At 37.9% G+C, this 27,971-nt stretch overlaps 1 protein-coding gene across 1 annotated transcript in view; it reads left to right on the top strand.

Annotated features, from left to right (window-relative positions):
- The window catches only part of LOC127428308 (inositol 1,4,5-trisphosphate receptor type 1-like), a 373,744-nt gene that overhangs the window by 329,439 nt on the left and 16,334 nt on the right, over positions 1-27,971 (top strand). Inside the window, exons 57-62 of the mRNA XM_051676597.1 lie at positions 21-210; positions 782-868; positions 3,104-3,249; positions 6,553-6,718; positions 9,368-9,528; positions 25,306-25,467. Of these exons, the coding sequence (XP_051532557.1) occupies positions 21-210; positions 782-868; positions 3,104-3,249; positions 6,553-6,718; positions 9,368-9,528; positions 25,306-25,467 (912 nt within the window). The remainder of the gene's footprint in view (positions 1-20; positions 211-781; positions 869-3,103; positions 3,250-6,552; positions 6,719-9,367; positions 9,529-25,305; positions 25,468-27,971) is intronic.

The following is a 27,971-nucleotide window of genomic DNA, read 5'->3' as shown; positions in this document are numbered from 1 at the left end:
TACCCTCTAACTCTCCGTAGCTCTTTGACCTGATCTATCGTGAGGAGACTCTACTAAACGTCATCAAGAGCGTAACCAGAAACGGTCGCTCGATCGTTCTGACTGCCGTACTGGCTCTCATCCTGGTCTACCTCTTCTCCATTGTTGGTTATATCATCTTCAAGGATGATTTCATCCTGACCGTGGACAGGATATCCAATAAAACTCTTGGTGAGAATCGCAGATTGAATTACTTTTACATGTGTTCTGAGCTTTTGTGTCTAGAAATGAGTCTTTGGCTTTAAAAACATGTGGCAGTCCATGTAGTGAACGGGAAATGTGTTGTTTCTTGCCACATGTCAGATTGGAAACATGTTACAAACATCTAAACAGCTGGTTATATCACGAAACCTGTCAAGAGCATGCCTAGGTCGAAACTAGAAGAAATGTATTTTTATTAAAGAAAATTAAGCCTATTTTAGAATAATAAATACTGTTTAGATTGTACTCTTGTCATACAGCGGAGCAATTGAAACTTAAAATACCACTTTAAAGTACCACCATGTTTTTGAAAAACATGAATTTGAGGACAGTAGCGAGAATCTATAATGGGTTTCATTTTCTTTATTCAAAATATAATTTCTTGTTTTCTATCCTCTGATTTTGTGGTAAAATGTGTCCTGGACATGTTTTGGTGACATTCACCTATGAACTGCATAGGTCAATTAAGGACACACACTCACAATGCTCCTTTAAGATGAACAATTTATAGCTTCTAATCTGTAGTTTCTCTTCCATTCAGAGCAATCTGCCAATAAGATGGGAGAGTTTCTGGTGGGCGCAATGTGTAGGAAAGAAGAAAACTGTTCCACTGAGACCATGATGGATGGTACGACCCCATCACCCATGACTCAAATACAAAGACACACACAAATTGATGGTTAAATCTTAACAGTATGGTTGGTCATGAGACAGGGAAATGGGAGACTTCTTGTCCTCAAGAACCCCTGGAAGGTTTTAGGGGGTGATGTTTGTGGTTGGAGATTAATGATAGTCAGGCACTAAATTTTCAGCAGGCTCATGCTGGTCCAAAGTCAGAGGTCAGACCAGTGTAATTCGGATTTGCAAACAGATCTTTAAGAGGGTCTTTCTGAATGTGCAATTTAAGATGTAATGCAGGACTAATTTGAACTGACAGTATGAACTGACTGAGCCTGCACCACATGGCCTGTCTGATGCTATGAATGTGTCTTACCATGTTTAGCACATCAGTTAGCACTGGGAGTCCTAGTCTGAGCCAACTAAGAGTGGGTAAAGCATCAATATTGTGATTGTTAATACTTGGGGTAAGGGTTTGAACAAACCCCTAACCCTAAGTTTTAAACTTTTGTGGATAGCTTGTACCACACCGCTTGTGTGCAGCTTGTTAAGGAGAGGTGCGCTATTACTTTTCTAAGCTTTTAGACTGGACCAGAATATTGACTTGGGGGTGGGCTCTTATGAGTTGAGCCAGTAAGCAACTACTTGGAACACCCTGTCAACAGCATATCAAAACTCTAAAATCCACTTTGAAAACCTTAGCAACCGTACACTGTAGTAACACGATGGCAACCACCCAGAAAACCTTAGAAACCACCTATCAACAGCCTAACAACCACCTAGAATGCTAGCAACAGCATATCGACACTCTAAAATCCACTCAGAACACCATAGCAATCATATAGCAAGCCATTACAAACATCCAGATCTCCCCAGCAAAGGCTTATCAACACTCTAAAATTCACTTAGAACAACCACGTACAGTAGCAACGCCATGGCAACCACTCAGAATACCCTAGAAACCACATTTTAACATATTATTATTATTATTATTATTATTTATACAAGTAATATTACTCTAATAATTTCTTAACTTGTACTCAGCATTGCAATGGGATCTGGTTAAAAACTGCAGGGACTTTCTCTTTGAAGTCGCGTTAACAATAGCCTTTGAATGAGCGCCTATTAATAGCAAATATGGTGAAATGCTCACATCTCTGCTTCTTTCCACAAAAACCTGGGTTGTTTTTGATTTGTATAGAAACTCGTAGTGGCCAATTATAGTGAATTTAGAGTGTTGTAAAAATAACATGCTCACAGCATGTTACCATACCAAATCGAACACAACATCTGTTATTTTGTGCACAAGATGAAATTCATGGAGCGAGCACAGAACCGCCTCACATGTGCTTAAAACAGATCTGCGCACAAGCAGTGTGTTGTGCTGTTTGATTAAATCACAGCTTCTTGAGGTGTAAATATTCACACAAGTTCATATCTTAATTTAGATTTTATTTCGATAGATCGTTTAACCCTACACAATGCAATAGAAAGATGTGTTGTTTTTGCTTTATTTCGCGACACCCGCTCTTTTTATCTCATCACATTCAATTCAGACTGCAAGCTCACAACTTGTGTATCATTCTTTTGCCGTAGTGCTGGAGTTTCGGTAGAAGCGGAGCTCCACTGCTGAAAAGCAGTGCAGGAAACACTGTATCTCAACACTCTTAAATCCACTCAGATTACCTTAGCAAACACATACTGTAGCAATGCCATGGTACCCTCCCAGCACACCTTAGTAACCACATGGCAGCCCCATGGCAACCATCCAGAATTAACTGGAAACCATCTATCAACAGCCTAGCAGCCACCCAGAACACCCTTGCAAATGCAGATGAACACTCTAAAATCCACTCAGAACACCTTAACAACCGCATGGCAATGCCGTGACAACCACCTACAACACTCTAGGATTGCAACCTGGCAAGTTTTGCATGAGCAAGCACCAAAAATGTAAAAATCTAGTTGTTTAATCTGTACTTGTTTGCAGATTATTGTGCTTGAGGGATCACATGAAATGTGTGTTAAGGTCTAAAAGATTATGGTCTGATAAATACTGGACTTATTAAAGGAATGTTTTAACCGCAGTTGCTATTTTTGGTCTAAGATTTGCATGTATGCGACCATCAACTGTTGCCTTTCCGTTGAATTTGCTGAAATGATAAAGAGCCCTTTGTTAGATCAGGTAGAGTTTATGTTTGTGATTATTTGCTTGCTGCTTATTGATGTGCTGTGTTTCCTACAGCTGTGGGGGTGCAACCGGCAGCTATTGTGATCGAGGATAAGGAAAGGACATGCGACTCGCTGCTCATGTGCATTGTTACCGTGTTGAGCCATGGCCTGCGGAGCGGGGGTGGTGTTGGAGATGTTCTACGGAAACCCTCTAAAGAGGTACCAAAACGTTACTTTAAACCAGTGCTTCTCAACTGGTATTGCTTTAGGACCCAGATTTTATTTGAACATCAGGTGTTGACCCAACGCAGTTCTAAAATTGTTTATCGTACAAATGTAAACAAAAATGTCCTTAAAAGCTTAAAATGTATTCATGTTTCTTTTATAATAGTTTTATTTATGTTTTTTGAGGATGAGGGCATGTCATGCAACCTGTTCATGTTCAAGTCTAATTTGGCTAGCTTCTACCAAGATTAATTTGCATCAAAGTACTGTAGAGTTTGACACACAGCCTTTGACGTCAACAACAAAAGATATGGGAAGATTTTCTCCATTTTAAAGTTGCTGAAGTAATTTATTTGTTATTCTACTTCTGCACGATTATATAATTTGTTGTATTTTATTACAGTACATTTAGCAATGTTTTATTAGAACAGACCTGCTACCGATTTTTGAGCTGTTGAAAACCACTGCCCTAAACAACACCAAAACACAAGAACTCCAATATCAGAGCCTGCAGTGTTGCAAATACCAATATGATCACTCGTTGGTACATGCTGAATAGTAGGACTGGGAAATAAAATCGATTCTGTTACAAATCGCGATTCTTGAGCCATACGATTTTAAAATCGTCTCCCTGATGAAAAATCTATTTTTTTTTTATTTAATAAAAAATACGTTTATCTTAATGCTACAATGATTAATAGTTAAATATAGGAAGCTACTGTATATTTGCACAGAGTTTAACATAACAGGTTTTCTCTAGTCCTTTAATGAACCGCTGCTCCAGCCATCAATGCGTCGTTTGTTCACTGTCGGACAAAATCCTCTGCTTTGATCAATGTTCCTGTTATTATGCATAATCCAAAAGTTTATATGAGAGGTGTTTTGGAGAGTATTTGTCAGAACTCATTCTGCAGATTCTGTCAGACACTGCTTTAATAAAAAGTTTAGCTGTAAAATGGTTTATCAAACTGTTGGATGCTGTAAACTACATGTCGGCACCCCCGCAATATTTATAATCTAACAGCCAGGATATTCATGCGCAGTGGCGGGTATTTTCGCACATTTACCCACCAATGTTGACAAGAAATGCAGAAATACAAAGATGTGTGCTTGAGGAAACACACCTTATTGTATTTTGATGAACAGACGAAAGATATGGCGGCGATGTGCATGTCTGATTTGCTTTTTTGTTCATAAGTTAATTTGTGCTTTGGCGCCAACCCGCACAGCGTAATCATGTCTCATGGAAAACGCGCAAATTGTGAGACTTTTTTCTCTGTCGGTCATCTGGGAGCAGTTTGTAAGAATAGGGTCGTCTATGAGAACGCTGCATAGGATCTCAGACAATCTCTGGATGCATATGCAAATAACATGCAATGACAGGTGATGTGTGTCATAATTCAGTACAGCCCCAGAAATGGTTCTTGAACAAGTTTACTCTTTAGCCTCCATTTGTTTGTTGCAAAATTATCATTATAATTATAGTAATAGCCTATGGTAATATGTTATGTTTTATATTCTAAAATAACAAAATTAGTTCTTCTTCTTCCAGAATTGCAATATCGCAATACATATCATATCGGCTAGGAAATATCGTTGTAATATCGAATTAGGAGGTCTGTGGGAATTCCCAGCGCTACTGAATAGCCGAACTACTCAACTAACCAATCACAGACTCTCTTAGGGGCCGTTTACACGACAACGTTTTCAACTAAAAACGGAAAACTTTTTATGCGTTTTGGCTGTTCATTTACACGACAACGGCGTTTTGGGGCCTGAAAACGGGTTTCAAAGTGCAAGTTTTTGAAAACGATGCCGTTATCGTCTCCGTGTAAACATACAAACATTTGTGAAAATGATAACGTCCTGCGCACGCGTATTACGTGTGCTATAAAGAATGATGGATTGATAGGCATCAATTTGAGATGTATAATTACCAATATGAATACTGGTGTCTGTGCAAATAACAATAATCAAAAATGTATTCATTTGGAGTGTTTTGTATGGAGTGTGAACACTGTACAGTAAGCAGAACCTGCAATTTGAAAATCTTGAAATTAATGTATGGATTCAGATGGGAAAAAATGTATTTATTTATTTACTTAATTTTATTTGATGTACCTTTACCCTGCAATTCATTCACCCACCGCTTGTGTATATAGCCTATAGACAGAGATGTGATGCCATGTACAGTATTCAATGATATGCTTAGAATATGAAAACACGAGGCAGTGAAAATGCATGTTAGATCCAGTGTACACAAGACCTCCTCTCTCCGTCAGCAGATATCCATATATCAGAGTTCTGTCTGATATCCAAAACCAGTCAACATCAACAGCTTGTTATGTTAACTTACTCTCCTACCCAACCAAGAATCAGCAGGGGGAATACAGAAGAAGGCAGGAGACGAAGTGATGGTAAAAATGAGCAGAGTTTATTTAATAATCTTGAGAGTTCAGTGTATAGGCATGCGCGCGAGACATTCAAAATTATAATGGCGGACTACAGGACTGTGTTTGTGCTGCTCAAGATTTTAAGTTAATTGACGCTTCTTCAGCAAAGTAATTGTAGTAATAAAGAAACCTCATCGTCCATCCATTTCGCCATCTTCATTGTTTGTCTTCATCTTCACCGCTCTGTGGAAGAATGCTTATGTGCGCAGGCACGTAGTGTTTCTTTACAAAGTGACATCGCCAACTACTGGCCTGGCATGCATAATACAGCCTTTTTAGTTGAATGGGGATCGTTTTGACAACGTTGTCGTCTGTACGCGAAACCTTTCAAATACGCAAAGGGAAAAACTTTTCCGTTTTTAGTACATTGTTGTCGTGTAAACGTACCCTTAGGGACCTTTCAGACTGAATATGTTCTTGCACTATTAAAAGCTAGACAGTGCAGCAAATAAAAAAACGTAGGTGTCTCGAGACAAGTTTTTAAAAGTTTAAATTCTTTTAAGTGGAACTCCTGCACGAGATGCCGAAAACACAGCAAGTTGTGGTGCAATGGTCACAAACGTCCGTCTAGCACGTTTACGTAGGAAAACAATTATAACAGCACATACAGACACAACAACATGCGAACGCCCATACTCTGGGACAATGTTTTGGTGAATCAGAAGTTAAATAATGTAATCCTTACACAATTATAAATTTGTTCAAAGGTTGTTCAAATATAAGTGTGTCTGGACCAAGCTGTGGAATGTTACAAAGGAATCTCAAAGGATCATTAATGTTTGCGAGACTGAAAGACAAGTCAACTCTGATCTTATCATCTACTCTTTTACTCTTTCCTCCACAGGAGCCGCTGTTTGCAGCCCGTGTGATCTACGACCTTCTCTTCTTCTTCATGGTCATTATCATTGTCCTCAACCTAATTTTTGGAGTCATCATTGACACCTTTGCTGACCTGAGAAGTGAAAAGCAAAAGAAAGAAGAGGTGCTGAAAACAACCTGCTTTATTTGTGGTGAGTGTCCACATCCTCTAGAGCCTGATGGATGTACAGATACTCAATAGTCCTTGCTTGGAATTGGATGGAGCTTTGGTGACAGAAATTTAGAGACAGCAGTTATGTAGTGAATCACAGATGTTTTATGTTATTGATCATAGACCCATAAACCTCACATGCCCATAAAACTGTTTTTCTCCAGCATAAACATTAGGACGCAACCTCTTCACCAGAAATCTTAGTCATAACTCACTGTGGAGGTGGTGGGGAGTCTTCCTGTTGCCACTTGGTGTGTTTGAAAGTGTTAGCGGGTGATCAGCTGTTAATACTCATAATTCACACAGTGCATGCACACATTGTATGTACAGTTGTGCTCAAAAATTTGCATACCCTTGGAGAATTGGTAATATATGTACCATTTTTAAAGAAAACATGAGTGAGCAGGCAAAACACATTTCTTTTATTTCTTATGGGATTCATATTCAACTGTAGGTTATAACAGAATGGCACAATCATAAAACAAAACATGGCAACAAAGAAAAAAATGAAATGACCCCTGTTCAAAAGTCTGCATACCCTTAGTTCTTAATACTGTGTATTGCCCCCTTTAGCATCAGTGACAGCGTGCAGTCTTTTGTAATAGTTGTCTATGAGGCCCCAAATTCTTGCAGGTGGTATAGCTGCCCATTCGTCTTGGCAAAATGCCTCCAGGTCATGCAAAGTCTTTGGTCGTCTTGCATGAACTGCACATTTGAGATCTCCCCAGAGTGGCTCGATGATATTAAGGTCAGGAGACTGTGATGGCCACTCCAGAACCTTCACCTTTTTCTGCTGTAACCACTGGAGGGTCAACTTGGCCTTGTACTTAGGGTCATTTTCATGCTGGAAAGTCCAAGAGCGTCCCACGCGCATCTTTCGTGCAGCAGAATGCAAATTGTCTGCCAGTATTTTCTGATAACATGCTGCAATCATCTTGCCATCAATTTTCACAAGATTCCCCGTGCCTTTAGAGCTCACACACCCCCAAAACATCAGTGTGCCACACCATGCTTCACAGTGGGGATGGTATTCTTTTCACTATAGGCCTTGTTGACCCCTCTCCAAACATAGCGCTTATGGTTGTGACCATAAAGCTCTATTTTGGTCTCGTCACTCCAAATTACAGTGTCCCAGAAGCTGTGAGGTGTGTCAAGGTGTTGTCGGGCATATTGTAACCGGGCTTTTTTGTGGCATTGGTGCAGTAAAGGCTTCTTTCTTGCAACTCGACCATGCAGCTCATTTTTGTTCAAGTATCGTCGTATTGTGCTCCTTGAAACAACCACACCGTCTTTTTCCAGAGCAGCCTGTATTTCTCCTGAGGTTACCTGTTTTTCTTTGTATCCCGAACAATTCTTCTGGCAGTTGTGGCTGAAATCTTTCTTGGTCTACCTGACCTTGGCTTGGTATCAAGAGATCCCTGAATTTTCCACATCTTAATAAGTGATTGAACAATACTGACTGGAATTTTCAAGGCTTTGGATATCTTTTTATATCCTTTTCCATCTTTATAAAGTTCCATTACCTTGTTATGCAGGTCTTTTGACAGTTCTTTTCTGCTCCCCATGGCTCAGTATCTAGCCTGCTCAGTGCATCCACATGAGAGCTAACAAACTCATTGACTATTTATACACAGACACTAATTGCAATTTAAAAAGCCACAGGTGTGGGAAATTAAACTTTAATTGCCATTTAAACCTGTGTGTGTCACCTTGTGTGTCTGTAACAAGGCCAAACATTCAAGGGTATGTAAACTTTTGATCAGGGCCATTTGGGTGATTTCTGTTATCATTATGATTTAAAAAGGAGCCAAACAACTATGTGATAATAAATGGCTTCATATGATCACTATCCTTAAAGACAGTTATTTTGCATGATCAATCATATTTTCAAAATCAGTGCCAAAATTTCACAATTTCTGCCAGGGTATGCAAACTTTTGAGCACAACTGTAAGAACCCTTTTTTTCCCTTCAAATATTGACTCATATGCTTAGATCAAGTTTAGGAGTAATCTTGATGTGATAAGCTGCATAACTGCGTCCAAGAACAGGCTTTAAGTCAGGAATTTATTTAGCTCACTGTACTGTGGTATACTCAAACCAATAAACAGTGAGACACAATATATAATATAGATGAATAAAGGTTAATGTTTCTTTCTGTTAGGGTTTGATTCATTTTTCACAGAGAGAACTGTACTATCTGGTAGAGGAAGTAGAACCACAGGGAATCTGTCTGAATGATGCATGTTATGAACACATGGAGGTTATGAATTTTGTGATGGTCACAACCAAACAGTCATTTTTTGATCCATGACTTGCTAGTGAACATTATTGCGAAATTGTCACTTGACCAAAACACGTCACCCAGACTCCACTCATTTTTTTATCCAGAGAGTGTACTATAAGCATGACTTTGTGTACTGTTTATGTTGGATTTCATTTCCTGTGTTTCCAAGTTTACATTCTGCTGTGCATTTCAAACTTTTCATGAAATCATTTGAAAGAAAATTAAAACCCTAAACAATAACTGCAGTTTCAATATCATTTCATATCTTCCTAACTGATCTCAACTCAAAAGAACTACCTCTAAAAAGGCATTTCGGTGTCGCTAACTGTGTTTATGCTCTACAGGTTTGGAGAGGGACAAGTTTGACAACAAAACGGTGACATTTGAGGAGCACATTAAAGTGGAGCACAACATGTGGCATTACCTTTTCTTCATCGTGCTGGTGAAAGTCAAAGACTCCACAGAGTTCACAGGGCCAGAGAGTTATGTGGCCGAAATGATCCGGGTAAGAGATCGGAATTTCATAATAGATAATGAGTTTTATGACCAATCAGTACGTTTACCTGCACTTTGAAAGTTCCATTTCAGTCAGACAAAAAAATAAATAAAAAAATAAAGAAATTATTATTATTTTTATTTATTTTTAAATGTCCAAATGTCAGACTAACAAACCTACAGTTGTTTGGAATAATGTATAGATTTTGCTGTTTCAGAAGGAAATTGGTACTTTAATTCACCAAAGTGGCATTCAACTGATCTCAAACTATAGTCAGGACATCACTGATGTAAAAAAACAGGCCTGTCTGATCAAATCTAGACAGGCCCCATGTCCAGCAGCCATCACTCCAACACCTTATCCTTGAGTAATCATGCTAAGTTGCTAATTTGGTACTAGAAAATCACTTCCCATTATATCAAACACAGCTGAAAGCTATTTGGTTCATTAAATGAAGCTTAACATTGTCTTTGTGTTTGTTTTTGAGTTGCCACAGTATGCAATAGACTGGCATGTCTTAAGGTCAATATTAGGTCAAAATTGGCAAAAAAACAAAAAAAACAGCTTTTTTTGCTTGAAATTGCCAAAAAACTGAAGATTTCATATAAAGGTGTACACTACAGTCTTCAAAGACAAAGGACAACTGGCTCTAACAAGGACAGAAAGAGATGTGGAAGGCCAGATGAACAACTAAACAAGAGGATAAGTACATAAGAATCTCTAGTTTGTGAAATAGACGCCTCACATGTCCTCAGCTGACAGCTTCATTGAATTCTACCCGCTCAACACCAGTTTCATGTACAACAGTAAAGAGAAGACTCAGGGGTGCAGGCCTTATGGGAAGAATTGCAAAACAGAAAAAAACTTTTGAAACAGAAAAAAAAAGAAAAGTTTAGAGTGGGCAAAGAAACACAGACATTGGACAACAGATAACTGGAAAAGAGTGTTATGGATCTTAACCCCATTGAGCTTTTGTGGGATCAGCTAGACTGTAAGGTGCGTGAGAACTGCCAGATAAGACAGCCACATCTATGGCAAGTACTACAGGAAGCGTGGGGTGAAATGTCACATGAGTGTCTGGACAAACTGACAGCTAGAATGCCAAGGATCTGCAAAGCTGTCATTGCTGCACATGGAGGATTTTTTGATGAGAACTCTTTGAAATAGTTTAAGAAGTTCTGAAAATTTTTTACAAATTGTAATAGTAATTTTTCATGTTATTATTGTCCTGACTATACATTGTGATCAGATGAATGCCACTTTGGTGAATAAAAGTACCAATTTCTTTCCATAAGAGCAAAATCTGTACATTATTCCAAACTTTTGGCCGCCAGTAATAATTAATTTAATTAAGTAATTAAAACTTATTTTTTAACCACTCCACAGATTTAATATTGGAAAACTATAGTTTTGGCAAGTTGTTTAGGAAATCTACTTTGTGCATGACACAAGTAATTTTTCCAACAATTGTTTACAGACAGATTGTTTCACTTTTAATTGACTATATCACAATTCCAGTGGGTCAGAAATTTACATACACTAAGTTAACTGTGCCTTTAAGCGGCTTGGAAAATTCCAGAAAATGATGTCAACCCTTTAGACTGTTAGCCAATTAACTTCTGATAGGAGGTGTACTGAATTGGAGGTGTACCTATGGATGTATTTTAAGGTGTACCTTCAAACTCAGTGCCTCTTTGCTTGACTTCATGGGAAAATCAAAAGAAATCAGCCAAGACCTCAGAAAAAAAAATTGTGGACCTCCACAAGACTGGTTCATCCTTGGGAGCAATTTCAAAACGCCTGAAGGTATCACGTTCATCTGTACAAACAATAGTACGCAATTATAAACACCATGGAACCACACAGCCATCATGTTGCTCATGAAGGAGACGCATTCTGTCTCCTATAGATAAACGTAGTTTGGTGCGAAAAGTGCAGATCAATTCCAGAACAACACCAAAGGACCTTGTGAAGATGCTGGAGGAAACAGGTAGACAAGTATCTATATCCACAGTAAAGTAAGTCCTATATTGACATAACCTGAAAGGCTGCTCAGCAAGGAAGAAGCCAATGCACCAAAACCGCCATAAAAAAGCCAGACTGCAGTTTGCAAGTGCGCATTGGGACAAATGGGTGAAGAGAAATGTCCTCTGGTCTGATGAAACAAAAAAGGAACTTTTTGGGCATAATGACCATTGTTATGTTTGGAGGAAAAAGGGTGAGGCTTGCAAGCCGAAGAACACCATCCCAACCGTGAAGCATGGGGGTGGCAGCATCATGTTGTGGGGGTGCTTTGCTGCAGGAGGGACTGGTGCACTTCACAAAATAGATGGCATCATGAGGAAGGAAAATTATGTGGATATATTAAAGCAACATCTCAAGACATCAGCCTTGAAGCTCAGTCGCAAATGGGACTTCCAAATGGACAATGACCACAAGCATACCTCCAACGTTATGGCAAAATGGCTTAAGGACAACAAAGTCAAGGTATTGGAGTGGCCATCACAAAGCCCTGACCTCAATCCGATAGAAAATTTGTGGGCAGAACTGAAAAAGCATGTGCAAGCAAGGAGACCTACAAACCTGACTTAGTTGCACCAGTTCTGTTTGGAGGAATGGGCCAAAATTCCAGCAACTTATTGTGAAAATCTTGTGGAAGGCTACCTAAAATGTTTGACCCAAGTTAAACTATTTAAAAGCAATACTAACAAATTGTATGTAAACTTCTGCCCCACTGGGAATGTGATGAAATAAATAAATCATTCTCTCTACTATTATTCTGACATTTCACATTCTTAAAATAGTGATCCTAACTGACCTAAGACAGGGAATGTTTTCCACGATTAAATGTCAGGAATTGTGAAAAACTGAGTTTAAATGGATTTGGATATGGTGTATGTAAACTTCTGACTTCTACTGTAGATAATGAGATTTTAGCTTGACTTAGTCCAGCATGTGCATAACTTAATTCAACCTCAATTGGCCTCAACATTGTGTGCTTGCTCAAAAAGACAGAGGTGACACGCAACATGTAATACTGACTCTTTTTCAGTTGACGTCCTTCCTTCAAATAATCGATTACGCATTTTGTCATGTATATTTGGACAGACAGATGAAGATTTTAGCTTGACTACATGAACATATTCTTGATGATTTCAACTACTTATCTGTGCTGATATCTCTAAAAATGTCAATGCTATCTTGCCGACTACGCCACGGTTTACCATAGATGCCACTTTTTGGTAAGTTAAAAAAAGAGATTGCAATCATTTATCAGCAGCTGTTTATTTACATTTAAACAACATTTTGCATCTTAAATGGATATGATTATCTGTGCTGATATGTCAAAGAATTTCATTTGAAACATTTATTGAAGGGAACAAAATAATCACATGCTTTGAATTACTAAAATACTAATGTGAACCATTCATAGTTGCCCATTAATTATTTTAAGTGCAGATGTATAGTATCTTTTTCAAAAGACTTTGACAGCACATGTCATGAGTTAAAAACTGAGGTCACCAAAGGTAAGTTAAGCCCTCGGGCGAAAGTCACATGATAAAATCGGCCAATGGCATGCTGAGGTGGCTGTATTTGTTTACTGCTGAGGAGTTTTTGAACTCTTAGAGAAGATAAAGTGCTAAGAATGTCGACACTGAGTGTCTGCTTCTGCACACAGAAAGGGAACCAAAGATTTATGATCAAACAGCACATAAACATGGTGTGCGTAGGGGTTTTTCCCCCGCTGTGTTCAACAAGATTGGTGGTGGTGTAGTGGGCTAAAGCACAGAACAGGTAAGCAGAAGGTTGCCAGTTCAATCCCCACAGCCACCACCATTGTGTCCTTGAGCAAGACACTTAACTCCAGGTTGTTCCAGGGGGATTGTCCCTGTAATAATTGCAATGTAAGTCGCTTTGGATAAAAGCATCTGCCAAATGCATAAATGTAAATGTAAACATGAGTTCATAAAGGCTGTCTTATGTCAGATTTCCTAAGATTCATGTATTTTTGAGGAATATGAAACTGTGCCAAGATCCCGATATCGAAACTGTAACCAGGTATGGCTGGATCTGAAAAACATTCTTTTCCAACATCTAAAGCTCAAAAGTCCTTAAAGCAGTACCACAGAAATAAACCGACTTGACCCTGGAGGTTCTGTTTGCTTTAGGAAATGTGGCCCACTCTAAGCGTTACCTTTGGGAAAGTGGAGCAAGTGCTTAAGGAATTTTCCACCAAATTCCTCACCATAAATCTCTCCAGTGACCCAAAACCCTATGCTTTGGCTTATGCAATCTCAACTTTGTGACCTTCGGAATCTCAAGATAGTTGAAACTTCTGTTTGCTTTCAGACTATAGTCTTGAGATGTTCTGAAAATGGCTCGCAATGTGTTAATCCTTCAGAAAAGCTGTGACAACATGCGTACACACGGGGTTCCCATGTGTCCTGGAAAACCTGGAATTTTGCAATGCAGTTTTCCAGTCATGGAAAAGTCATGGAAAATTAGAAAAATATCTAAATGTCCTGGAAAATAATATTTTGTCCTGGAAAATATTTTAGTATAATAAAACGGTTTGACTGTGTTGCTAGCAAGGTTTTCGTTACATGTACAAAAACATGGTAACAATCAAGACTCGGAATAGGAGTCAAATACACAAACTGCTGGCAGCTGCGGATTGTGAAACAACATTAACAGTTAAGGGCCCTTACACCCTCGTGATTGGTTACAGCCACAGCCAATCATGTGCTTGGCTACCGCAGTGTGTGCACAGTGAGAAGGGGCATTCGTGAAACTTCTCATTCATAAACAAACTGAATGACCTGGTACATGTACCGACCGACTGAATGAGAGTGGCATGTTGTTAGTTTACTTCAGTATCGGCAAGTGAGTCTACCTTGTTCATCATGGAGAGAAAAGGGCGGAAGAGCTATTAATGTGTAAAAGTGACTGATGTTTATACATGTTGAGGGGCTTTCACATGATTCGCGTCAGCGCCGCTAAATACATGGTCTATGATGTGACGCGTCAGCGCAATCTCAGCTCCAATTTCACACCAAAGTGTTTTTCACACACGTTTTTGCATCACAAATGATGACTTTGAGAGTAGAAAGTTTCAAGAAATATTTGAAAACTGTCCAAATTTATGAAGAGAATGTCTCATAATTTATTTTAATTAATTATTACCTTATCATTTTCGAGTATCCAGTGACCCCAGTTATTGAACTACAGTAATTACATTTACAAAAACAAAAAAAAATGCTAAGACATAAATGAGTCCTCTTATTATTTTCTGCAATCAAAGCAATTGCCTTTTTTTCTCTTCCAAATAAATGTTCTCAATGTTTATTGTGCACACCTCCCGCTTTCTTGCATGGCAAGTTCGTAAATTTGCCCCTTCGTGACGCTTTCTGCAACACTTGTCATGTGAAGGGCAAACGCTGGCGTTGAGCAGAGCGTTGATGCCTCGACTCAACTCTTGTGAAATGCACTGTACAATGACGAAAGGACATTATTGAAACTCAAAATTATTATTATTACGCTTTAGTAGATTTGACATGCACATTTTTATAAAAGAGAAGGTAAGGACGTTATTGAAACTCATTAATATTAGACTATAATTGTTGTCTGTTTGGATGAAAAGTCATGCTCGCCAGTTCACAAAATGAACAGAAACTATAGATCTGCTTTGTTCTTATAATGCTTAAATACTATAAAGTCTCTTGGCAGATTTCGGTCGTGAGCATCTCAAAATGATTCAATGACTCACTCAAAGCACATAAGGCACTCGTTTGTCGCCACCTAGTGGCATCTCCAGAAGTGGTCACTAAACTAATCAATTAATGAAACTGAACAAATTTGTGAAACAGAAGCAAGCCACACCAAAATAACCTTTATTGCAACTAATTTTGCACAATTGTGCAGATAAGTTGCTATACTTGAATCATTAAAATAGCTTAAGTTGATGCTTTTAGCTTGTTCTTTAAAAAAATAACCCCAGAAAACATGTTTGTGGATTAGTGATTGTTTCAACTTTTACAACCCTCATGAGTTTGCATCCCTGTGTGTTATAAACTTTAGACAACAAAGACAGTTGGACCACTGATTTTTTTTATTTTTTATTAATTCACACTGGGTTGGTAACATGGTGATTTGGCCTTAATACCTCGGGATGTGAATTAATTTTCAATAATTCAACGATCGGAGTCAGCTTATACCACAGTTACCACATGTAGTATGCTGAAAACACAGAATCGAATCATAAAAATGGCATTAGCAATTTAACGCAGAATGTTATGGAATATGACATTTGGATGAAAATGATTGTTGGAATGAACAATTAATCAAATTAAAATTATGATATGTCCTAGTGTGACAATTAAACAAAAAAATGTATTCAATTTTTTAACTTAATAAATAATCTGCAAGTGATGCACACTTCAAAATGAATGTGTACTAAAACACCTCATCATGATCATCATGCGCACGCTTGTGTGTGAGATGACAGAGTGCATTCTGAAGTGCACAGCGCATACAGACTATGTATTTATTTAATTAAATCACAGCTTTATGGGGATGAAAAAAACACAAAAACTCCAAAATAAAAGAATGGACCCATGTGATTTTGCTTAAATGTTACACTTGTTGGGTGCATAAAATGTCCTGGAAATGTCCTGGGAAATTGTGCCTTGAAAAGTGTGGGAAACCTGATACACATACACACATAACTTAACTAAATCTGATGATCAGGGAAGCAGGAGTTTCCCGCATGATAGCGGTTTGTGTACGCCTTTGTATGCATGCTTTTCTTTGAAAAATAATCTCATCCCCTTGCCAAAGCACTGTGGGCACTTTCCTTGAAAAACACATTAATTTAACAACTATATCAAATCACTGAATGAATACCAGTCTGTAGCAAAATGTTCAATGGGGTTATTAAACAAAAAAGATGCCTTCCAAAATGAGGGCACTTATGTTCTTGATTTAAACATCCTGTTTTATCTTTGTTGCCCTTTTATGGGTCGTCTGTTCTTCAAATGCTTCACTTAATGTAATGATATTGGACATTAACAGCTTTCTATGTGACTTGAGTAATTGCAAGAAGTGCGCAGGAAAGCCCCTTCTGTGCAAGTGGTTGTTTTCTTGACGCAGATGGCACGGCAGTGGGTTTCTAACATAGTTTCTGATCCAGTTCAAGCATTTCAAGAGGCGCCAGGTGTACCTGCAAGGAATCACCTGACTCTGGATTAGCTGCCCCTGAAGCTCTTCCAAAAAATAAAAACCCTTAGACCTGACAACAGAGGGTGGAACAATTTGTAATGCATCAGTAACTGACACAGTCTCACAAACCTCTTTGTCTCCTCTGAGAAGGTGAAAAAAGTGAATGCTGTTAATTAGGAATAGTTCACCCAAAAATGAAAATGATGTCATTCCAAACCCAAATTACTTTTTCTTTCTTTCTTTTTGCCACTATCTTGAAAGGTACAGTAGAGACAGAACTGTAAATGACAAGGTGAAAAGGGTAGAACAGAATTGAGAATTTCAGCCAGACTCAATCGGATATCATCCATTTGAACACTAAATTTCAATGTGCCAGCGCATGTGTGCTAACAACCAGGTTTCTACACTTGAAACTGAGTCTCAATATTTACAACATATGTGACCTGCTCCATTATTTTGATTCACTTTGTCCGAGAAACACATTTTGAGTTTTAAGCACTAAAGTAAAAAGGAAAGCATTTAATAGATTAAACCAGCCAGCATTTAAATGTCTCGACAATGGTTTGGAAAACCATTGTTCATTTATAAATAATTTAGAAACATAATAAGTATATTGTTTGAAGCTTAGAATTTCCTTTTCACTTTAGTGTGTAAAACTCAAAATCTGTTTCTTAGTCAGATACACTCAAAAGGATTAAGCAGGTCACATATGGTATATTCTTTATATCATACCACATTAAAAAAGTGTGCTTTCCTGTATTACTGTGCGCAAATCAATTACGATGCACCTAAAGACAGACCTGTTCTGTCTGATCATATACCTTTCATTCAGGTAATTGAGGTTAGATGTTTCCCCCTTTTGTGATTTGAAATTGTCTTCCTTTGATGCAGTGCATGAATACTCAAAGCCCTGTTTTGGACCTGATGCTGTTGTTGGTTCTTAAACCACAAAGCATCCTGCCTAAGTGTGTCTGTGTGTGTGTGCTTTTGTGTGTGGGGGGGGGACTCTTGTGGTATTAGTAGGCCTAAAGAAATTCACACTTCTTTCATTTCCATTGAAACATCAGATACAGTTGAAATTGATGTGGCCAAAGTGCTCACACATTTACTGGCAATGCTGTCAATGTAAACAAAGCATAGGAAATAGAGGTTTTAGAGGGGGCTGGTTTGGACACATGAATGTGCACAAACACACCTAAATATACCAAGCCATACAAAATGATTTCAAAAAAGTATGTGTTAACCTTTCATTAGCCCTGTTTTTCCATGCAGGCCCCTGTTAAAGCAGATGAGCGCTCTAGTTTATCTTAATTATTCACATGACGTTTAAAGCAGAATTCTTAGTTATTTTAGTGCAGTACCTGTAACTGAGCTTCTAATGTGCATGCTGTTCATATTTGTGTCTCTATTGTGCATGTTCATGCATTTGCTTTTTTAAATTTTCCGATCGTACGCTTATTTCCTTTTTAATTGCATGTTACCAGCGAAAAACCAGCCGTTCGCGTCGCCCTGTATTAAGATAAAGAAATTAATTCACAAACTTGTGCAGTTTATTCTTAATAACATGTCAACAAACATGAAAGAACGGCTCGCACCTGTTTTTGTACTTATTGGGACCATTTGCAAAGGAAAAAAATGATGAAAAAACTGCTGAGAATAATTAAAAACAGTGAGTAGGGAGATGTGGGTGATGTTTAATTTTATTTCCTAATTCATTTTTCTCCTGCTACCCAATACCTTGCTCTCCTTTTTCAACAAACATGAAAGAACGGCTCACGCCCGTTTTTACGCTTATTTGCAAAGGAAAAAAATCATAAAAACTGCTGAAAATAATAAAGACAGCGGGTAGAGAAATGTGGATGAAATGTTATTTTATTTTATAATTATTTTTTGCTTTCTTGATGCAAGTTAATAACGCAGTAACAGGCATGCAATACTTTCATTATGTAAACTATAGATTTCATGATGGTTTAGTGTACAATAAAATTCAATTACACACTATCAATAAACATCTGATTATTTAAATCCGTCATCCCAGGAAAAATTCGATGTAGTAATCCAGAAATCACTTTATTTTATGTATAGTCACACAGAACCTAAAACAGGCTTTAGTACCACCAGTGGGAAAGGGCCTAATGTAGGCTGAGACTAATATGTAGGTCTTTATTTTTCTTTTTTTTTTTAAACATGCCAGAAATGCAGTTAAGAGTAACAGTTCAAAAAAAAAAAATTATAAAACATTTGCTAATCCAAGGTCTGGTGTCGTAGATTTTTCAAGAAATACCATCAATAAAAATCTTAAAAATTCTCTAAAACTTTGCCTAATTTATAATCCTATTTATTCATAAACAAATCCAACCTCTGCCGGTGTTTTATATATATATATATATATATATATATATATATATATATATATATATATATATATATATATATATATACATATATACAGTGCATCCGGAAAGTATTCACAGCGCTTCACTTTTTCCACATTTTGTTATGTTACAGCCTTATTCCAAAATGGATTAAATTCATTATTTTCCTCAAAATTCTACAAACAATACACCATAATGACAACGTGAAAGAAGTTTGTTTGAAATCTTTGCAAATTTATGAAAAATAAAAAAACGAAAAAAATCACATGTACATAAGTATTTACAGTACATAAGAATACTTTCCGGATGCACTGTATATATATATATATATATATATATATATATTAATTTATTTTGTTATTTTTTTGCATACAATGCATTGTTTGAAATCCTTATTATCTTGTCTCATTAAGTACAACATCACAAATAAAAAGTAAAAACAGACTGACAAGTCATTTTTAGTAGTGTGCAAACTAAAATTGGAGCTGCCTTTGACATGATTTGTAAGGCATCCGTCTACACAAGAATGGTAGTCTTAGCATTGTGGGTGATGTTGGCTTTATCAATTGACAGATTTCAAAAGTAGTGCAGACCCTGTGTGGTCTAGTGTTTTTTGCAAGTCAGGGTGAAACAGGTTTGATTAGATATAACAGCATATGTCTCTGTGATGACGATGACGAAACCGGCTGACAGCTGGGCTGTTTTGTGGGTGGAGGTAAACACAAACCTCAACATCTGTGGCAGCAGGAAATGAGCGCACACGCACTCCTCTCTTTTCTCAGAATGAGTGAGAGCGTTACCTGTGATTTTCCCCTGTGCATGAGTGTGACTGTCTGACGTGTGTGTGTGTGTGTGTGTGTGTGTGTGTGTGTGTGTGTGTGTGTGCATGCTGCCCGTGTCTGAGATTTGACAATAGGGGACTTCTCTGCACCTGCAGACAGAATGACCTTCGTCTCTTTCTCTTTCTGTCACAACCACACACACACACACATGCAAGTCGACAAAATAGCAAGCAAAATAACTATGTAAATGTAAAACATTTATTTAGGTTAAAGTTTATATGAATGTATAAGGGAGATTTTATTTTTTAGATGCTGTGACTGGTCATCATTTTCTTTAAAGATAGTTTGTGTAATTTTTTCTAAGTTAAAATTCTTTATACTATAAGTAACCCATTTTTAGGTTGATTTCCCTGAAAAATGTAAAAACAGTGGCTCTGTCGCACTTTCTAAAACATTACTATTTGAGCATTCTGACCAACCCGACTCAGCAACATTGGCTCAACCAATGGTGTGAGTTTAGGGCAGGGCTGTCTGTGTGCTGACCAATGGCAAATGGGGGGAGTAGTTGGGAAACTTGTCTATTGTTTGCAATTCCTTTTGGTGACACGGGTGGTGCGTAAATTACACATTTAACCTTAATGGAATATTCTGGGTTCAAAACAAGTTAAGCTTAATCGGCAGCATTTATGGCATAATTTTGATTACCACAAAAAATTATTTTGACTCATTCCTCCTTTTCTTAAAAAACAAAAGGAAAATTAAATGAGCTTTTTCCATCAGATAGCAATCCGATCAGTAAAAACGCATGAAATGGCCAAGTGTAAATAGGCCTTTAGAGATGTGAAGCTAATAATTTTGTAAAAGCACTTACATTAATTCTTCTATTAAAATTCTTGCATTATTTAAGCTGTAAAGTTGTTTAAATCTTATTTTTTATGGTTGTTTTAGGGCTTAACGGTTTACAGCATTAAGTTGTAAAACTTTACACAGAAAAGATTAGTAAGTGATTTTATCACACTAAAATCAAATTAACACGCATATTGTTGATGTCTTGTGGCTATACTTTTGAAACAGTTAGTACTTTAATGTTTTACCCTTTCACTTTTTTTTAAAGAAAAGGAGGGACAAGATTACATTTTTGTGGTAATCAACATTATGCCACAAATGCTGTCAAGTCAAGTCATTTTTATTTGTATAGCTCTTTTCATAACACACGTCGTTTCAAAGCGGCTTTACAGAAAATCAAGCTTTAACAGAAGATTAAACTGTAATATCTATAAAGTCTTAGTCATCATTGTGCAGTTTGATAAAAACATGATTATAAATTTAGTATAAAAATAAATAAGTAAATAATAATTGTATTAAAACCCCAGTGAGCAAGCCAAAGGCGACTGGCAAGGAACACAAAACTCCATTAGATGTTGGTTAATTGATAAAAAATAACCTTTGGAGAAACCAGGCTCACTGTGGGGGCCAGTTCCCCTCTGGCTAAACATCATGATTGTTGATTATTAAGTTTAATTTGTATTGAACCCAGAATACTCCTTTAACATGCAGAGAACTCTGTAAGTAAACCATTCATAGATTGATTTCCTAAAGAATGTAAACACTATGGCGCTTTCAAAACACTTCTGTTTGTTTGAGTGGCCTGACATGTCAATTTCTGAATCAACCAGTGGTGCAAGTTTGGTACGGGACTATTAGTTTGTTTACCAATGGTAGATGTGGGGGTTTGTTTGGAAATTTCTTTGGAAACCTTCGTAATTATTGCAATTTTGTCTGGTGCCACTGGTGGAACTGAAATCACACTCTTCGTCTTCACCATAGTTAATCACTTATTGCATTTTCCAGTTAACTGAAATAGCCTGCTGTGTGACAAAAATAAATTCCAAGTATTTCATGGAGTTTAAGTAATATGAGGTCATAAAAAATTGCACGCATGTCAAATTGCACAGCATGTCTCTGTGGTGATTTCATTTTAACTGCTGTGGTAATGTAGCATAACCTATTGGCTTCCTCACAGAATTTGATAAAGTAAAAAAAAACACAGTTTGGCTTCAAGGATGTGTTCATAGCATTCACAAACTGTGCTAGTCTGGACTTGTCTGTTTTTACGCCAAGTTAATTAACACTGGTGTGTGTGTGTTTGTGTGTGTGTGTGTGTGTGTGTGTGTGTGTATGGCCAGTTTTGGAGAGGATAGTAAGTGCATGGTGGAAGGATGTGATGGAGTGTCCTTTGGCTGTACTCCCAGCATTGTTTAAAGTTACTATCACTTTTTCCTCCTGTTAGAATCTCCCTATCATCCTTATTTGGAGCTGTGTCTGACCTCTCCTACATGCCTGAAGTCAGACATTCTGCAATCGTAATTGGGTTGGTAGGTGCTCAAAGACTACTGCCGTCTCTGATCACTGGTTAATCTATAAACCATCTTTAGATGTTGTTACAAAAAAAGGATATGGCTTTTTCGTTAAGAGCTTTTGCAATATTTACTGACTGTTCATCTGCCAGTCCTATCAAAATCATTTAAAAGATATTTTTTAAATATCTACATTTTTACCTCTTCTGAAAGAAATGTGAGTGCCGCTTACCTGTTCCAAACTCGCCACCATGATGCTACGGTGTTGTGAGTGGTTGCCAGAGTGATTTTTCTGTGTTTGCTAGAGTGTTCTAGGTGGTTGCTAGATGGTTACTTACTGCCCACCCCCTAGTCTATATGATATTCTGGTCCTTAGATGTGGCTCCTTATATGTAAGTATATGGAGTTGACAGTTGTCATACTGTATGCCCCTAAAGCCCCTAACATTGAGGAGGTGCCACTAAAAAAGATAAAATAGTATGATAATCATATTAGGTCATTTAAATTATATACTCATTTGTTTACCTCTTGTGGCAATGGTATTTAGCCTGCAGGAACAGGACAGAGATGGATACAGTGCTATGGGGAAGAAACAAAAATGTCTTCATGTGAGCGTATTCTTTTCATGCCTTCTAAGTTCCTAAATAGATGTTACTGACATTCTACCCTGAAAATAAACATAATTCCTGAAAGTGTTTCATAGTGATCACACACAGTTTTCAGTGTTTTGCTTGATCAAATTAGTGCCCGTAATCTATAATATCTCATTAAGGCAGCATGGTAGATTCCCCCTCGTTAAATAATTGCAGGCTAGTTAGGGCATAGTGCTCAATGTTTTGAAGCTCTTTATCTCGGGGTGAGGCTCTGCTAATTCTCATGTGACTTCGATACTGCGTTTCCTTTGCTGTAATCATATTACGCATCGGGAATTTTGTCTGATTTAAGTGCACACTTATTTGTAAACAGAATGAAATGCAGAATAAGACAAGAAATGGTTAAGCAAGTTAACCACACCAGACAGATTGCTTTTTTGCGTAGTGAATAATATTTGGAAAACAACAACTGATTGCTATTCATTTTTGGCTAAGAAAGTTTGGCAAGTCCTTTAGGGAAGACTATATACTTACATTCATTAATAATCAGTTAACATTACATAAACTTAACAGGTAAATAGTTAATGGACAGTGGCCTCAAAAAGTATTCGGACTCCTGAGCCACGCTTAAAAATGTATACATGTCATTGCATTAGATTTGAATTGTGGGATCTGCAAACAAATGATGCTAGAGCTTTTTTCAGAACCAAGTTCACTTTTCTGAACCATTTTTGAATTACTTTTAATCAACTGGTGTCAAAGGCATTTTTAGGTAGCCTACACACTAGAGAAAGCTCAGACGGAGCGTTTGACGCATGAGAATTCGAAAGGTCAGTTTGGAAGGCGTGTACCATAAAGGGAAGAGGCGGTTCTGTTTGAAAACAAGCAGCAATCCAGTGGTGATCATGGATGGAGATGACTAAAATATCTAAAATATATATTTTCGACAATGTAGCAGTAAACATTGAAACACTTCTCCAGGCACTCTCTCTACAATCTTTTTAGCCTGGTGAGAATAATAATAAAGGACAGGGAATGAATATATCACATGAATGAGGATGCTTCTCAATCAGCTCCCTAGTTCAGTAGTCAGGGCACTGATCAGGAAGTCTGCCATTTCTAGAGCTGTTTCAATCGAAAAATCATTCCAATGCACTGAAATTTTAGCTCCCTAAAAATTCCTTGAGTGCAACATAAAAACCAGGGAGCATCATTGTTCACTATATTCCCTCAACAGAAACAATATAATGTCTTCTGAAGTCTTTTTTTTTTTTTTTTTTGATTTTTCCCCTTTTTCTCCCAATTTGGAATGCCCAATTCCCAATGCGCTCTAAGTCCTTGTGGTGGTGTAGTGATTCGCCTCAGTCCGGGTGGCGGAGGACGAATCTCAGTTGCCTCCGCGTCTGAGACAGTCAACCCGCGCATCTTATCACGTGGCTTGTTGAGCGCATTGCCACGGAGACATAGCGCGTGTGGAGGCTTCACGCCATCCACCGCGGCAACCACGCTCAATTCACCATGCGCCCCACCGAGAACAAACCACATTATAGCGACCACGAGGAGGTTACCCCATGTGACTCTACCCTCCCTAGCAACCGGGCCAATTTGGTTGCTTAGGAGACCTGGCTGGAGTCACTCAGCACGCCCTGGGATTCGAACTAGCGAACTCCAGGGGTGGTAGCCAGCGTATTTTACCACTGAGCTACACAGGCCCCCTCTTCTGAAGTCTTTCAAGTCATTAGAAGACAAGCACAAGCATAAAATCATCAAGATAAAGCCTTATTTTCTTCATAATGATCATGAAAGGGAAACACTCTTTTAAATGTTAGAGTTGTTAGAAGAAGGTTATTATACACTCCTTTATATATTAAGTTCTTTATTTATGTAATTTCTATTTCATAATAACACTGTACATTTGAATATCTACAATGAAAATGCATGACAAAATCATTTATACAGTGATGTTGTTGATTAATACCAGCTGTTTTAATAGCTAGCTCGTAATCGTGTCGCAAGTGATTGAGTCACAAGTGTCCCACTGCTCAGTGGATGAACACCCTTGCCAGTGCCCGAATTTGTGTTCACAATATATGGATTCACGACATGGGGAGCTAGAGATCTGATTAAGATGCACCCTGAGTTTTTCCGTCAATATTGTTTAAAATGTATAACCTAACAAACTGTTTTGTGAAATGATTTGCTTGAAAAGTGTGCTTGTGCGGACTCTTTTTAAAATAAATGCCACTTGGTTTAACATTTTATCTAATACACTGTGGCTTAATTGTTTAAATATTTTCATCTGGGCCACTGTACATTTACTTCAAAATAGATTACTGTAAGTTTAATAACATTTGTAACTATCTGAATGTACATTAACAAATTACATGTTATATATAATATTCTATAAAGAATGTAAGATATTATTTAGCATTACTTAACACAATCATGTCTATTCCAACAGGATCACAACTTGGACTGGTTTCCGCGGATGCGGGCCATGTCGTTGGTTAGCAGCGATGCTGAGGGTGAACAGAATGAGATCAGAAACCTGCAGGAAAAACTTGAATCCACCATGAAGCTTGTCTCCAACCTGTCAGGCCAACTCACTGAACTTAAAGAACAGGTAACTCAATTTTCGGAATTCGGCTAAGGACAGTATGGCCAAAGTGGCAAGACTACATATAAGGCCACTTTACATTTACATTACATCTATGTATTTGGAAGACACTTTTATCTAAAGTGACTTACAATGAAATAAAGCTGTACATTTTTCAGTATGAGTGTTCCCTGGGAATCAATCCCATGATCATGGCTTAGTTAGCGCCATGCTAGTTGAGCTACTGAAACAGTCCTACACACCCAGATAAGGATAAGTTGTAGTTTTGGCTTATTAAGCGGTTTAAATGGTGACTGTCATTCAATGTTGGGTGTGAGCAAAACTAGGCCTTGAAGGTCAGTGAGAATGAGTCCACAACCTCTCCAAGGTTCAATTAGACTAAAGGGCAATGAGTCATTTCTATCTTTCTTTCTCTTTCTGCCTTCAGCTCATGGTATTTAAAATTATCTTTCACTTGCGTCACGAGGCCAAGTGTTGTTTCACTTTTATTCAGCACGCATTGTCATCCAGACTAAGTTCTGTGAACTTCAGCTTGTTTGTTTCCACAGATAAACAGCGTAACACACAAGGCAGATGGATGTGATAAAATGGGGTCTTTGAGCATGCCGTTTATTTTGATTGGATGGAAATATGCGTAATGGGATTTGTTGTCATGTCATCTATTTCTTGTAAATAGTGTCAAATTAAGACATATAAAATGGGAAGTGTCTAGAGGGAAGTTGGTCTTTTTTTATATAGTTCTCCAGACAGGGGAAAAAGGTCACAGTTTGACTAAAAGAAAGCATAGAAGCAACAAAAGGTTTAAGCTCAGAAGAGAGAATAAATGTTCTTTACGGAACAGATGATGTTTTCCCATTTAGCTGATAATAGATAAACTACATAACTGCAGTTTCAGTCCATCAGACTCACTTCTTACATCAGATTTGATTTAAAAGTGTCCTAGGGCATAAGAAATCAAAAATATAAGCACAAATAATTGGGTGGTATACAAAAAATCTTAAACGAATAGGCATCCGGGCCCTGGAAAAACCCTTTCTTTATTTTTATTGGGCCCCAGGAGTTTGTTTAAATAACTGTAATTGTAAAAAAAAAAAAAAAAAAAAAAAAAAAAACATACAGCATTAAATACACAACATTATATATATATATATACATACACACACACACACACACACACACACCGGCCACTTTATTAGGTACACCTGTACATCTACTTATTCATGCAATTATCTAATCAGCCAATTGTGTGGCAGCAGTGTAATGTATAAAATCATGCAGATATGGGTCAGCAGCTTCAGTTAATTTTCAGAATGGGGAAAAATGTGATCTCAGTTATTTAGACCATGGCATGATTTTTTGGTGCCAGTCGGGCTGGTTTGAGTATTTCTGTAACTGATGATCTCCTGGGATTTTCACGCACAACAGTCTCTAGAGTGTATAGAGAATGGTGCGAAAAACAAAAAATAACCATTAAGCGGCAGTTATGTGGGTGAAAACAGCTTGTTAATGACAGAGGTCAGAGGAGAATGGCCAGACTGGTCCAAGCTGACACGAAGGTGACAGTAACCCAAATAATCAAGCACTACAACAGTGCTATGCAGAAAAGCATTTCTGAACATACAACACATCGAACATTGAGGCGGATGGGCTACAGCAGCATAAGACCCCTCCGGGTACCACTACTGTCACCTAAGAACAGGAAACTGAGGCTGCAGTGGGCACAGGCTCACCAAAACTGGACAGTAGACGATTGGAAAAACATTGCCTGGTCGGACTAATCTAGATTTCTGCTGATGTACACAAATGGTAGGCCCACTGTAGCCTCAGTTTTCTGTTCTTGGCTGACAAAAGTGGAAACCAACATGGTCTTCTGCTGTTGTAGCCCATCCGCCACAAGGTTCGACATGTTGTGCATTCTGAAATGCTATTCTGCTCACTACAATTGTACAGAGCGATTATCTGAGTTACCATAGCCTTTCTGTCAGCTCAAACCAGTCTGGCCATTCTCTGTTGACCTCTCTCATCAACAAGGCGTTTTCGGTTTCAGCTGCCGCTTGCTGGATGTTTTTTGTATTTGGCACCATTCTGAGTAAACTCTAGAGACTGTTGTGTGTGAAAATCCCTGGAGATCAGCAGTTATAGAAATACTCAAACCAGCCTGTCTGGCACCAAAAATCATGTTACGGTCGAAATCACTGAGATCAAATTTTTTCCCCTGTTCTGATGGTTGATGTGAACATTAACTGATGCTCCTGACCCCTATCTGCATGATTTTATGCATTGCACTGCTGCCACACAATTGGCTGATTGGATAAATCACATGAATAAGTAAGTGTAAAGTCGGTGGTCACTGAGTGTATATATACAAGTGCTTTAATTTTGTGTGATTACTTGTATTAAAAATAATGCGTTAAAGAAATGAACACAGTTAATCATGCCTCCTGTATGTAAATTCCATAAAAAGTATTTTTTTACCTTCTGAACTGTGTAGTGGTGGGCATACCGTGATT

This window comes from Myxocyprinus asiaticus, chromosome 37 (assembly GCF_019703515.2).
Source record: "Myxocyprinus asiaticus isolate MX2 ecotype Aquarium Trade chromosome 37, UBuf_Myxa_2, whole genome shotgun sequence".
Lineage (NCBI taxonomy): Eukaryota > Metazoa > Chordata > Actinopteri > Cypriniformes > Catostomidae > Myxocyprinus > Myxocyprinus asiaticus.
This window is presented reverse-complemented; position numbering and strand designations above follow the sequence as displayed.